Consider the following 15,458-nt stretch of genomic DNA (forward strand, 5'->3'; position numbering starts at 1 on the left):
ACTTTTTTTTTCTTCAAAAATATGAAATGTGACTTATACCCATAAGTTGTAAAAACTATAAAAAAATATTCAACAATACCGAACAAATAAACTTGCTAATCTCGTAACCTTCATCGCTGCCATTCATTATTATTATCACAAACCACAGTCCTGAACATAGATAAGTTTGGCACAAAATTATTATTTTTATAATGAACTACATAATACACTATGATAAAATCATAACCTGATATTTTCCTATCAACTGCTAATAACACAATTACACAATTACTAGCCACTATAATTCGTCAAATTGCAATAATATTATAAGATCCATCAATCTAAAAGAAAATGATAGTTATTAGATGGTGGATGGATTAGTTGGGTCATAATAGATGTTGATGTTTTTAATTAAATACAAAAGTTTGTGTTAAATTTTAAAATTGTTAAAAAAATCAAACAGTAATATTCGGGCCCAAAAACAGGTCTAGAGCTAGTTTTGAAATTTAAAAATTTTATTTTCAAAATTTGCCAAAACATGGATACAATCTATAAACAAACATATTTTGTCAATTTTTTTTTGAAAAGAACTTGGCAAAATTTATGACCAAACACGAGCTAAATGAATTGTCATCCAGGAAAAGAAAGGGGGGGGGGGGAAGTCATAATATCTTAAACATAAAATAGCGAGAAGTCAAATGAGAAGTCACATACATTTTTTGAGAAAGTTCTCAACTACTACTCTATCTACTCTTCCCTAATGTCTAGTGTAGTTAGCATTTCATGACCTTAGTACTCCCATCCCCCGATTTAATGGTTGCTTTAGTTCTTGTTACACCCATTAAAAAATAAATAAATACAATATGTAGTTGTCACGATTTCAATTTTTCTCCGAAGGATGTCGTGATGGTACATAATTTCTACGACTAGGTAAGCCTAACAAATAATAATAACTGAACAGATATAAATTAACAAGTCATTTAAAACAACTAAATAATTGATAAAAAAACTTTCCGAAAACAAAATCTCACAATACACACACTAAAATCGGTGAAACTGAGTCATAAGCTCTGCTCTACAGTGTATAACAAGAGTAACTACTACATCACTGTCCGAATGTAAATACAATAGTAAATGAGGATAAGGGAAGGTGACTTCGAGACCTGCGGACACCGAGCAAACATACCTTGAAGTTTCCGATAAAATAGCTAGCAGGAATCTCTATCTACTAGCACGAGCAGACGTACCTAGATCTGCACAAAAATATATAGAAGCGTAGTATGAGTACATCATAATGGTACCAGTAAGTATCGAGCCTAACTTCAGTAGAGTAGTGATGAGGTCGGGTCAAGACGCCTACTAGGATATAAATAAATATTATAAAATTAATAAGGATAAATAATAGAAGGCATGAAATAGCTAATACGAAACAAGATAATAACCTGAATAGATACCGGAATTTAACATGGGAACATATAAAAGGAACAACGGAAGAAAACTCAAGTAGTTCTATATGGATAATAGCTGCTAGAACAAATAAGAACAAAGCAACAAGAAATATTTCCACCAAAAACTCCTTGCAACATGAAATCAATAACAAGAATCACAACCAAGGTACCGCCTCGTACTCACATTTTGCAATTTCAATCTTTCCTTATACCGGCACGTGAGCCTTACATTTAAAAATAGGTTTTGGAAAACAATTTTTCTGAAATAGCTGCATGCACTTTAGCCCACCTTATGATGCCACGAGGCTTTACGTAGTTCCCCTACAAGTAACACGTACATAAGTCCCACCTTATACCTCCGGATGCACGTCAATATCATATCACAATAATAATTCGCACCACAAGTGCCCATATATCACAACTTACCAACAACAATAATATCAATATTTCCACAACAATAGCCCATGGCTCCACCACAACGTACAAGAGAATATCAATAACTATAATAGATGAAAAATGCTCAATAAGGTAGATGTTTCAACAATACCAAACATCGCCTCAACGCATTAACAAATCCCACAACTTCAATACCAAATAACTCAACAATGAGACAAATATTGTATAACCACAAAACTGGATAAGACTAACTTCACACTAAAAGAGATAATATTCAACAATGATTCTCAAATAATGGAAATCAATAAGTAAAGGGATAACATGAACAATTACTTCAAGTAACGAAAATCAATATGAAAAAATGTAACACGAATAATAGCTTCAACAATGATAAGTAACAATGAAGAGATAACATGTAACACTAAAGGAAACAACAAGTTCAACTAAAGCATAGTAGCAATTTAGCAAGTAGGATGTAGAATAAATACTAAACAAGTCAACTAAGACATTTAATGATAGTCTAAAACAATTAAGGATAATTAGACTGTGAGAATTTATTATATAATATGGTATTTCGATTAAAGCATGAAAATAGTCTAAGTAGCCTAAACCGGTCAAATACTACGTACAACCTATGTACCTACTCGTCACCTAGCATACACGGATTTTACTTAGCACAATTGAATCAAACAATACCAGTCCTAAGGGGTAGTTCCCAATACGAAGTTAGGCAAGACACTTACCTCAATTAGGCCAATTCAAAATTCGAAAATAGCTTTTTCCTTACAATCCGCCCCCCACGGATATAATCTAACCAAAATCCACTCAATAACATCAAACAATGATAAGAAATTCAATTTCAATAGATAAAGTTAAGATCTTTACAGTTTTTCCAAAAAGTCAACCCAAGGCTCGCCCGGTCATAACCCGGGTCCAATGGTAAATTCCGTTTACCCATGACCCTACGATTTATATATATGTAATTAGTTTTAAAATCCGAATTCAAATCCACTCTGAAAACTCAATTTCTTATTTTTCAAAAACTTGACAAAGTTTTACCAATTTTTATTTTGATTCACATAATTTTGATGTTAAAATCTAAGATATATTGATGGAAGATAATTATAAATAGACTAGAATCACATACCCAAGGTTTGTAGGTGAAAATCCCCTCTCTAAATCGCCTCCTACGAGTCTAGGGTTCAAACATGAGAGAATAAGTTCAAAAATCCCGTCTCCCAACCCTTTAACAGTTGCAGATGTCGCATTTGCGACATAGGGCTCGCAATTGCGAACCATGGCTTGCATTTGCAAACCCTAATAGACTTAGCTTACATCGCAATTGTGATACCGTCTTCGCAATTGTGAACTAGTAAAGATCGCAAATGCGAACAAATTGTTTGCAATTGCGGACATGTAACGACCCGACCTATAGTTAAAAGAATTAGCGTCTCGTTCAACGGCGTAAGACCTCGAGGAGCTTCGTAATACGTATTATGACACACATGTATGGTCAAGTTTGATTTTTCGTAAGATTCAGAGTTAAATTTAAAGAAAAAAAATCAAAAATCTTATTTATTTGAAGCTCAAATGGAAAGAGTTGCCCGAAGAGTTTAATTTCGAGCAAATGACCCCAAATTGGAATTTTAATGATGTCAATAGCTTCGTATGGTGATTTCAGACTTAGACATGTGTCCAAATTTGGATTTGGAAGTCCATAGGATAATTTGGCGCATTTTGGCGAAATAAGATAGTTGATGTGTTCTAATTATATTATTTAGTATGTGGAAGAGGTATATTACCATGATGGATGCCAAATGGATATTATATCAAGTGTACGAGGTGTACTATAAGATATATGGGGTCTAATTAAAGTCCTAAGCCTAAGCCAAGTTGGAAAATTTCATAATATAGTAAAGTTGCAAATGAGTACGCACAAGACCTCATTTTGGACGAGCATATCTACATGGATATAACAAGTTATGCTATAAAATTAAAGCCCTTTGAGTCTAGTTTCCAAAGAATCAAACCGTTCGTCATTTGGAGGTGTATACAGAAAGTTATGACCATTTTACCGAACATGTGTCATAAGCGCCCCCAGGCGCGCGGCTGCGCCGAAACCGCGGTAATTCAAGAGTTTTCTGCCTTTGAGCATGGCGGAACGCGGCAAGAGCGCGGTGGAGCACATAAAATCCCTAAAATACCCCTAGGCAGTGTAAAAATCGAAGGGGGTCCGAAATTCTTCCATTTTTGGTCATTCAAGCTCGGATTTGGGCGATTCCAAAGGGGGTTTTCACGATTTTGACTTGGGTAAGTGTTCTATATCCGGAAGTGATTACATTTCATGAATCTATATCAATATTCATCGTTTATTTCGGATTTGGATGAAAGAAATTGAAGTTTTTGTAAAACTTTCCAAAAATAAAAATTTAGGATTTGAAGGTCTATTTGACATCGGAATTCGATAATTTTTGTATGGTTGAACTCGTATCGGAATGGGTTGTAAGATTTTATGAGTTTCGTCGAATTCCGAGATGTGGGCCCCACGACAAAATTTTAGGTTAATTTTGGATTTTGTTGGAAAATTAGTATTTTCATATGGAATTAATTCCTAGAATTAGTATTGACTGAATTAAATTAATTGTGGCTAGATTCGGATCGATTGGAGACCGATTCAAGGGGAAAAGGCATTTTGGAGTAGGATTTTGCTCGGATTGAGGTGAGTATTGATTATAAATAATGCTCCAAGGGTTTAAAACCCCGGATTGCACATCGTAGTGCTATATTGATGTGAGACACACGTTTGATGACGAGCGTGTGGTCGTATACGATTGCGGATTGTGACTTGGTCCATCCCGCATTGATGATTTTACCGCGTATTTGACTGAGACTTATTTGTTTTCATTATGCTTTGGGCTAATTGCCATATTTGGGCTTCGTGCCAACTATTTGAATCCTTCGGGGATTTTTACTACCATTTACTCACTATTTTGACTTATTACTTGAACTCAGTCCTGTTATTTTTCCATTTTTTTACTACTCAGCCATTTTACTCAGTTTTGAGATTTAAATGATATTCTAAATGATGTTTTGGGCTGAGAAATATTGTTTTACTATTGCCCGAGGGACTGTTACTGTTCTGATATTGAGCCCGAGAGGCTGTTACTGATCTGATATTGAGCCCAAGGGGTTGTTACTGTTCTGATATTGAGCCCGAGGGGCTGACACTATTCTAATATTGAGCCCGAGGGGCTGGTTCTGTTGATATTATGCCCGAGGGGCGGTTTGTTGTACATGTTTTGCCCGAGGGGCTGTTTACATTTCTATCATTTTGTTACTCACTTGTAAACTACTTGCTTTACTTGTTGGAAAAAGGGATTTTCACTTGATTTCTCACTGCTTTACTGTTTAAAATGATTTTACTTCTTCAGTATGGAATGCTTTGTGTTTTTACGTGATTTCTTATCTTCAGTCATTATTTATATTTATTACTCACTGGGTCGGAGTAATCACATTACTCCCTGCACCATGTGTGCAGATTCAGGCGTTGCTGGTTCCGCTCATGAGTGCTGATTTCCTCCAGTTTCAGGCGGCTTTCAGGGATTACGAGGTAGCTGATGACGTCTGCAGCCCCGTGTCTCCATTATCTCGTCTTCTATATTCCGTACGGACATTGTACTAGTTATTAGATTTAGCAGACTGGTATTATGACTCATAGATGCTCATGACTTGTGACACCCCGGTCAGGGCTGTGTCGGGTTGGACTTCCGTATTATTATCTATAGTTCCGCTATTTAGTATGATTTACACCATACTTAGACTATATTTGTATTAATTAATTGTAACAAAAGATGATTTGGGTTAAGTCGGCTGGCCTTGTCTTCACGAGAGGCGCCATCACAACCGAGTTCGGGGTTAAGGTCGTGACAGGACATAATCAAATCCTATTGGCTTCGAAAATGCAAAGATGAGGTCGCGTTTATGACATTCACCCCTCCCCTGTCATCTTCACAATTGCGAGTCTAGTTGCATTTGCGACCCCATACACTAGAGTTTCGTATTTTGCAATCCAAACCACTTTAGAACGTGTCCAAAACTCATCCGAGCCCTCGGAGCTCCAAACAAAACATACACACAAGTCTAAAAATATCATACGCACTCGCTCGCGCGATCAAAATAAGAAAATAACATCTAAAACTATAAATTGAACTAAAAAATACATGGAATTCAAAGAAATTTTCAAGAACTTCTAAATTACAACTAAGCGTCCGAATCCTATCAAATTAACTCCAATGTAAGGCCTCATCAAAATTTACCTAGAACCCGTGGTTTCGTGGTACCGAGGTAGGCTAACAGGTTTGAGAGTTGTAAAAAATCTTCTATATCATCCGAGGAAGGCTAATGCTGCGGCGGATGCTCTCAGTCGGAAATCTATGTGTAGTTTGGCTCACTTAGAGTCATATCAAAGGTTGTTGGCTAAGGAAGTTCATCGGTTGGCTAGTTTGAGAGTTCGTCTTACGAACTCTAGTAAAGGATGAGTAATTGTGCAAAATAGGGCTGAATCATCGCTTGTTGTGGAAGTCAAGGAGAAACAATATGACGATCCATTATTGGTACAATTGAAGGAGGGGATTCATAAACATAAAACCTTGACTTTTTATCTTGGCATGAATGATGGTACATTAAGGTACCAAGGCCGATTATGTGTTCCAAATGTATATGGTCTCCGAGAAAGAATCATGACCGAGGCTCACACTTTTAGGTATTCCGTATACCCAGGCTCTACAAAGATGTACTATGATCTTAAGGAAGTCTACTGGTAGAATGATGTGAAGAGGAATGTAGCAGAATTTGTGGCAAGTTGTCCAAATTGTCAGCAAGTGAAGGTCGAACACCAAAGGCCTGGTGGGCTGGCAAAGAACACAGACATTCCAATGTGGAAGTGGGAGATAATCAATATGGACTTTGTGGTAGGACTACCTCGCACTCCTCACAAGTTCGACTCAATTTGGCTGATTGTGGATCGACTCACAAAATCAGCACACTTCTTACCTGTTAAGGGTATCGACACAACGAAAAAATATGCTCAGTTGTATATAAAGGAAATAGTCAGGTTGCATGTCACTCTAGTTTCTATCATTTATGATCGGGGGGCATAGTTCACAACTAATTTTGGAAGAAATTTTAGGTAGGTTTGGGTACTTAGGAAAATATTAGTACAACCTTTCACCCACAGACTGATGGGCAGGCAGAGCGGACCATTCATATGCTCAAGGATATATTGCGCACTTGTGTTATTGACTTCAACGGCAGCTGGGATGATCATTTTCCACTCATAGAATTTGTCTATAACAACAGTTACCATGCTAGCATTCAGATGGCACCATTCGAGGTTCTATATGGTAGGATATGTAAATCTCCCATTGGGTGGTTTGAGATTGGGGAAGCAGAGTTGATAGGGCCATACCTAGTGCATCAAGCTATAGATAAGGTTAAGATCATTAAGAAACAGTTAAAAACTGATCAGAGTCGTCAGAAGTCCTATTCAGATATGTGTAGCAGGGATTTGGAGTTAAAAAAGGATGATTGGGTATTCTTGAAGGTTTCCTCAATGAAGGGTATAATGCGGTTTGGGAAGAAAGGGAAATTGAGTTTGAGGTATGTCAGACCATACAGAATCATTCAGAGGATTGGTTAGGTGGCTTACGTACTCAAGCTACCTCCAGAGATGTCCTTAGTGCACCCGGTGTTTCATGCGTTTATGTTGAAGAAGGTAGTTGGAGACCCGACATTCATTGTTCTGGTTGAGACTATTCAGGTTAATGAGGAATTGACTTATGAAGAGATTCCAGTTGCCATTCTTGATAGGCAAGTCCGAAAGCTGAGAAATAAAGAGATTGCCTTCGTAAAAGTGTTATGGCAAAACTAACAGGTTGAAGAGGCTAGCTAGGAGGCTGAGGAAGAGATGAAGAAGAAGTACCCTCATTTTCTTGAATAACTATGTATTTATGTAGTTGCGTTTTATGAAAATGTTAAGAGCTTATCTTCGATGAATTATGTTCCCCTGTATATTTTATGTTAAGGATGTTCCTTTTGGTAATATGAGGTTTATGATATCATGGTTGATGTCGTTTTCATATTGTGATTCATCGTTATGTTGTGGTTATGCTGTTAGGTCTGGTTTTTGAGATTATCTGACAGGTGGATAGGCCCAATTACAGGGGAAAGTCTACTGAAATTTCTGGAAATTTGGGGAGTTAGTCAATTTAGAACTGCTGGTTTGAATTAAGAGCTGAGTCACATTGGATGTCGACGGTGGATTTTTGACCCTCATTCAAGGACGAATGATCTTAAGCGGAGGAGGATGTAAGGCCCCGTATACCTAGAACCCGGGGTTTTGTGGTGCCGAGGTATGCTAACTGGTTTGTGAGTTGTAAAAAATCTTCGCGGCTAGCAAACTTGCAGCGGATACACACCTTTTGGGTTGTACAATGTGTTGGGGAGTTGAAAGAATAAAATTTGCAGAGCATGGCATTTATGCGGTCCATTATTCGACTGTAGAATCGCTTCACGGACCACAAATTGGCTGCAAAGTGCAACAGGGTCTACGCCAATTTTTGAAGATCATTATGCGACCGCATAATTGTGTTGCGGGCCGCATTTTCATCACAAAGTTAGCACAAAGAATTTCGTTGGGGGATTCTGCGGTCCATAATGTGGCCTCATAACTGGTCTGCGGGCCCCAAACCCGGCCGCAGACTTGACCAAGCCAGCCTAATTCTTGGGACCATTTTTGCTGTCCGCAGACCTAATCTACGGAGCACTCTGCGACCATAAAGTTGAGTTCAAAGGGTTTTTTTGATTTTATAACCCAATCCTATTTCAATAAATGGACTTAAAGGACTGTGTTGAAGGGAAATTCTAATATTTTAAGGGGGGGGGGGGACTAGAGAGAGAAGGAGGAGCTCCAACACTTCTCACTTCAATTCCTTGCTAAAACCTTGGAGAATTCACAAAGAAAGCTTGCAAATTGTGTACTAAAGAGGTAAGGTTCTAGCCCTAACTTTCAATTTCGAAATTTGGGTTGGGAATAGATAATGGGGAAAAAGGTTTTGAGAATAAGACTTGGTTAATGATGCATGGAAGTGACAATGAAGGTGATAAGGAGGTTGTGGAGTATATATGGGTGACCTATTGAAGTGGGAATTGCTTGTGGGGTAAAGGAACATCACCATAGGACCCTATAGTTGAATATACCCATCTAGTGTTTGATGAAATGCTTAAATGAGCTGAACCCACAAATATCTTCCTAATTATGGTTCAATTTTGTTATGTCTCTAAATAGATTGAAGTTGCTAGGATTTCCGAAATATTGTAGTAATTTAAGAAAAGCTCAAAGCGAGGTATGTTGGCTAAACTTCTCTCTTAGAATCGAATCCCAATATTCTGGTAAGTTTCAAGTATGAAGGGCCAAGCTCTTATTTCTTATGTTCCGAGTTATTCCTTATGAACTTGACTATTCTGAATAAGCTTGTGTCGAAATATATATACTAAAAAATTGTGTTCCAAATTCTCCTATCATATTATATTCTCCTTCAGAAATATATTCAAATATGACCAATGTGTCGAAATGTTATGATTTCAATCATGTTTCAATTGCAAGTTATTATGCCAAAATTGTAGGGGGAAAAACTCAATGTTCTTAAGACTCTTTTTAATCATATATGCACTTAAAGTCTTGATTAGAAATGCCATGTTGGTGATAATCCATGATGATGCTTGAAAGTGAAATGGGTGAGTATGAAATATGAAATACGGCCGACGTGCCAAGAATGAAATTTTACTTGTGGCCACTAATGCCAACGGAATGAAAAGATGTGTGAAAGATTATGAAATGAGTTTTAATTACTTTATATAACCAATGTTTTGGGAGCATCGTTTAGTCACCAGGGAAGGTAGGCTTAACCTAACCCCAAAACTACATATACCGGTGTAGGAGTGATTGATGGGTAAATCCCCGTATTGGTGATGAGATTATTCCCCTTAATTTGGATAATATTGATGTGATGAAATTATTCCCCTTTATTTGGATGAGATGATTGCTAGCGGAATGTGATGTCGACCCACACGACATTATGGTGAGACGGCTTAGCCGATCGGGCTGAGATCAGACGTCATGCCGCACACATGGTGATGTTGTGATTGGATGTCTTTGGGTAAGATGGATTAGCCGATCGGGATGTGATCGGACTTCGTACTAATAACACGGTGGTATATCGATAATAAAGATCTCCCAATCTAAAGCATTGTTATTTACTTGAAATTTATCTTTCTCTTAACTTGACATTGTTATATTGTTTGGGGCTCTCATTGATTCCATATTCCTTCTCATTGTATTGTTACTCGTTCTACTGAGAGGGTGTTTAGTCTTACATACTAGTACTATTCCATATGTACTAACGTTCCTTTTGTCGGGGGTGCTGCATCTTTAATGGATGCAAGTGGTTCCATAACATGCAGCATCAATCAGTGATAGTGGTACACCCTCTCCTTAGCTGACTTGGCAAGCCCCACTTCATTTCGGGGTTGTCACGACCCTAAACCCAGACCCGGTCGTTATGGCGCCTCTCGTGAAGACAAGGCCAGCCGACTCTACCCATTTCAGTATTTAACAGTTAAGCATTAAGAAACAGTCTAAGCATGATCAAATAAACCAAGGTTTAAGCAGTTAATAGCATAATTCGCAGAAAATAACCCAACACGGACCGATATCGGGGTGTCACTAGTCATGAGCATCTAACAAAACGGAATACTCCAAATCAAACTACAGAGTTTAATACAGAAAACCAAGAACATGAAGAAGAAAGATAGGGAAGAGCTCTGGGCCGCGAATGCCAACAGCTACCTAGAGACTCCTCGAATCCGCCTGAGACAGAAATGATCAACACTCGGGAGCGGGACCAGATACATCTGAATCTGCACACAGGGTGCAGGGAGTAAAGAGAGTGCTCCAACTCAGTGAGTAATACTCATAAATAAAGACTGAAAGTAGGAAATCATGTAAGGCACAAAAGCATACTATAATGAAGCAATAAAACCATTAAAACAGTAAACCACTGAAAGACAGGTAAAAATCCTTTAACTCAAATTTAACTTCATGAAAAGTCTTTTTCAACAATTAAGCATGGTAATTGACATGCAATTAAGAAAATATAAACATATAAAGGTTCGCCCCTCGGGCACCGTATCAACAAATCTGCCCCTTGGGCAACATCTCAGAACAATACCAGCCCCTCGAGCTCAATCTCACATTACAATGGGTACCCGCGCTCACTGGAGGTGTGCAGACTCTTGGAGGGTCCCCTTACGGCTCAAACGCAATATTAAGCCATCTCGTGGCATCATCACTAGGCTCTCGGCCTCATATTAATCAAGCCACCTCGTGCAATAGTAAAACAAGATTCTCAGCCCAAAATATCATTTAAAAGATCATTTAAGTGTAAAAACATAGTAGACATGGCTGAGTATGAAAACAGTAAAATATATCACGACTGAGTTCAAGTATAAAGTCAAAACAATGAGGAAATATCAATAAAAATCCCACAAGGGTTCAAATAGTTGGCACAAGGCCCAGATATGGCATTCAACCCAAATCATGACGATAACAAATAGATTTCAGTCAAATACGCGGTAAAATAGTCATTCGGGACATACCAAGTCACAATCCCCAATAGTGCACGACCCCACGCTCGTCATCAAGCGTGTGCGTCACCTTAATATAGCACTACAATGTGCAATCCGGGGTTTCAAACCCTCAGAATATCATTTACAATCATTACTCACCTCGAACCGGTCAAATCTCTAGCTCGCGATGCCTTTGGCCCTCGAATCGGCCTCCACTCGCATCGAATCTATCCAAAATCATAACGAGGACGTCAAAATATACTAAGAGAACGAAGCCCAAGCGAAAATAATCAAAATACGACACAAATTCCGAAATTACCAAAATCCAACCCCTCGACCCACATCTCGAAATTCAATAATTTTTACATCAATAGGTTCCTTATCTCTCCACGAGTTCATATATATCAAAAGTTCTGAAATCCGACCTCAAATGGTCCTTCAAATCCTCAATCAAAGGTCTAAGTTCCCAAGCCCTAGTTCTTCAATTTTTGGCTTAATTTCTATGATTATTTAGGTGGAATTCACATTAGAATCGAGTTTTAAGTCCAAGGATCTTACCTCCAAGTGATTCCCCTTGAATCCCTCTTCAATGCCCTTCAAAAACCTCTAAAAATTACCATCAATGGAGGAAATAAATCCCAAAATCGCGGACAAGACGAGTATTTAAACATTCTGCCCAGGCCTGAAATCCTTCTTCGCGAACGCGGTCAAAGCCTCGCATTCGCGAAACACAAATTAACTTTGACCAATTTTCCTCTTTAGCGATCGCGACCTCCCCATTGCGAACGCAATGCTTTGCACAGACCAATCTTCATGATCGCATTCTGCCTATCGCGAACGCGATGAATAAAAATCCACTGAAGTTCAGCTGCCCATTTTCTTCTATGCGAACGCGATACCACCCCGCGAACGCGATGCACAAACACCTTTGCGAACGTGAAGGCTTAAATTCCACCTTCCTCAACTGACTCTTCGCGAACGCGAGGGTCCACTCGCGAACGCGAAGAGTAAAATACCTGCAACAGCTGAAACCAAAATCTGCAACTCCAAACATCAAGAAATGATCCGATTGACCACCCGAAACTCCCTCGAGGCCCTCGGAACCTCAACCAAAGGCACCAAAATATCCCAAAACCTTATTCAAAGTTTTACAAATCTTCAAAAACACCTCAAACAACATCAAATCAACCAAAACACATCGGATTCAAGCCTAAGTTTCCAAAATCTTTCGAATTTCATTTTTGATCAAAAACCCAACCAAACCACGTATGAATGACCTGAAATTTTGCACACACATCCCAAATGACACAAAGGAACTACTGCAACTCTCAGAATTCCATTCCGACCCCTATATCAAACTCTCACCTACCAACCAGAAATCGCCAAAAATCCACTTTCGCCAATTCAAGCCTAAATCTACTCCAGACCTCCAAAACTCATTCCGATCACGCTCCTAAGTCCCAAATCACCTCCCGAAGCTAACCAAACCATCGAAAGTCACATCCGAGCCCTCTAACACATAAGTCAACATCTGGTTGACTTTTCCAACTTAACCTTCCTCAAAAGAGACTAAGTATCTCAAACCTTTCCAATTCCTTTCCGAGCCTTAACCAATCAACTCGATCACATATAGAACCATTATACAAAGCAATAAGAAGCAAAAATGGGGGAAATGGGGCGGTAACTCATGAAACAACTGGTTGGGTCGTCACAAAGGTCTTGTATTTTCTGTTCCATATGTATAGTCTTTGAGGTATAGTTGGGGGCCTTGTTGCCGGCACTATCGTATTACTCTTTTGTATCCATTAGAGGCTCCGTAGATATAGTGTGGGTTGTATCTAGGGGTTGGCATAGTTTGGGTAATCCAATCCGAAATCCAAATTGAAATCCGAATATTTTGGATTTTTAGTTTGGATTTTCGGATTATGGATTGGATTTTGTATTTAATTTTTATTTTTTTGGATTTTGGATTGGATATTGGATTTGGTACTTAAGATTTTTGGATATCCGAAAATCTAAAATTTGTATACTTTATATTTAGTTCATTATTCATATACCAATGGTAATAAGTCCAATACCCTATCCATTAGATATTATCTCATATATTCAGTACTAATTACTAAGTTACTGTCAGAATACTTTCTATTTGGAAATAGTGTTACTATTGCTACTTCTTATCGACCTTATTAATGTATTTGTTGTATTTTCTTGATAATAATTTCATTACTTGAATAATTTATTTGGATGAATGAGTGAGAACGAGGAATTTTTTAGGTAACTTAACATGAATACTTTATTTAGATGTTCATTTTTTTACGAAGAAGAAACATTTGAACTTATAGGCTCAAAACCGAAAATTTGGAATATACAATCCGATTAATCCAAAATCGAACTTAAAAATCCAATCCAATCCGAGCTTTTATGGAATGGATTTGGATTGTCATTTATTTAATCCAAAAATCGAATATCTAAACCGAAATTTTCATATTCAATCTGAACTGCCCAAATGCCCACCCCTAGTTGTATCTTAATTTTTGGAAAGTCACACTAGAAATGTTGTATATGTATCACATGTTTCTACTCCTAAACTATGAATGTGTAATGTATTCTGGGAATTTCAAATGAAGTAACTAATGGTGGGAGCCCAACAACGAAGTCCATGGTGATGCGCTCCCGTTTCCACTCAGTAATCTCAAGCCGCTGAAGAAAACCACCCAGTCGATGATGCTCATACTTCACCTACTAACAATTTAGGCATCGAGCTACACACTCCACTATGTCCTTCTTTATCCTCCTCCATCAATAGTGTTGCCTCAAGTCCTGATGCATCTTTGCGGCACCCAGATAAATGAAGTACCGCAAACTGTGGTCCTATTGACGAATCAACTCACGCAAACCATCCACATTGGGCACACATAACTGGCCCTGCATCCGCAACACACTATCATCTCCAATAGTAACCTCTCTGGCACCACAATGCTGAACCGTGTCCTTGAGGACAAGCAGATGGGGGTCGTCATATTGACGCTCTCTGATACAGTCATATAGAGAAAACCAAGAAACCACACAGGCCAAAACTCGACTCAGCTCCAAAACATCCAATCTAACAAATTGGTTGGCTAAGGTATGAACCTCTAATGATAATGTCCTCTTTGCTACTGGTAGATATGCTAAACTACCCAAACTCTCCGCCTTTCAAATCAAGGCATCAACTACAATATTGGCCATCCTGGGATGATATAGAATGGTGATATCATAGGCCTTAAGTAACTCTAACCACCTCTGTTGACACAACTTAAGATCTTTCTATTTGAACAGATGTTGTAGACTCCGATGGTCGGTAAAAACCTCACAAGAAATACGGTACAAATAATGTCGCCAGATCTTCAATGCATGAACAATGGCTGCCAACTCCAACTCGTGGACTAGATAATTCTTCTCATGAGTCTTCAGCTGTCGAGATGCATATGCAATCACCCTACCATCTTGCATCAACATCGTACCAAGGCCAACACGTGACACATCACAATACACAGTATAAGACCCAGAACCTGTAGGCAACACCAACACTAGGGCTGTAGTCAAAGTAGTCTTGAGCTTTTGAAAGATCGCCTCACACTCTTTGGTCCATCTAAAATGAGAACCCTTCTAGGTCAATCTAGACATAGGTGCAACAATTGATGAGAAGCCTTCTATGAAACGATGATAATACCCGGCCAAACCAAGAAAACTTCGGATCTCAGTAGCTTAAGACGGTCTGGGCCAACTCCGCACCGCCTCAGTCTTCTTTTGATCTAACTTGATTCCTTCACATGACACTGCATGGCCCAAAAATGCCACTAAATCAAGCTGGAATTCACACTTTGGGAACTTTGCATATAAATTCTTCTCTTTCAAGGTCTGGAGCATGTTCCTCAGATGCTGCTCATGATTTTCCTGATTGCGGGAGTA

General features: G+C 38.5%; 1 protein-coding gene across 1 annotated transcript; it reads left to right on the top strand.

The window, feature by feature from the left end:
- The first annotated feature begins 7,089 nt into the window (after window positions 1-7,089).
- Window positions 7,090-8,112, top strand: LOC138888068 (uncharacterized). The gene is made up of 2 exons (XM_070169869.1): window positions 7,090-7,481; window positions 8,025-8,112. Exons 1-2 carry the CDS (start codon window positions 7,090-7,092, stop codon window positions 8,110-8,112), a joined length of 480 nt encoding a protein of 159 aa, XP_070025970.1.
- The last annotated feature ends 7,346 nt before the right edge of the window (window positions 8,113-15,458 follow it).

This window comes from Nicotiana sylvestris, chromosome 3 (genome assembly GCF_000393655.2).
Source record: "Nicotiana sylvestris chromosome 3, ASM39365v2, whole genome shotgun sequence".
NCBI lineage: Eukaryota > Viridiplantae > Streptophyta > Magnoliopsida > Solanales > Solanaceae > Nicotiana > Nicotiana sylvestris.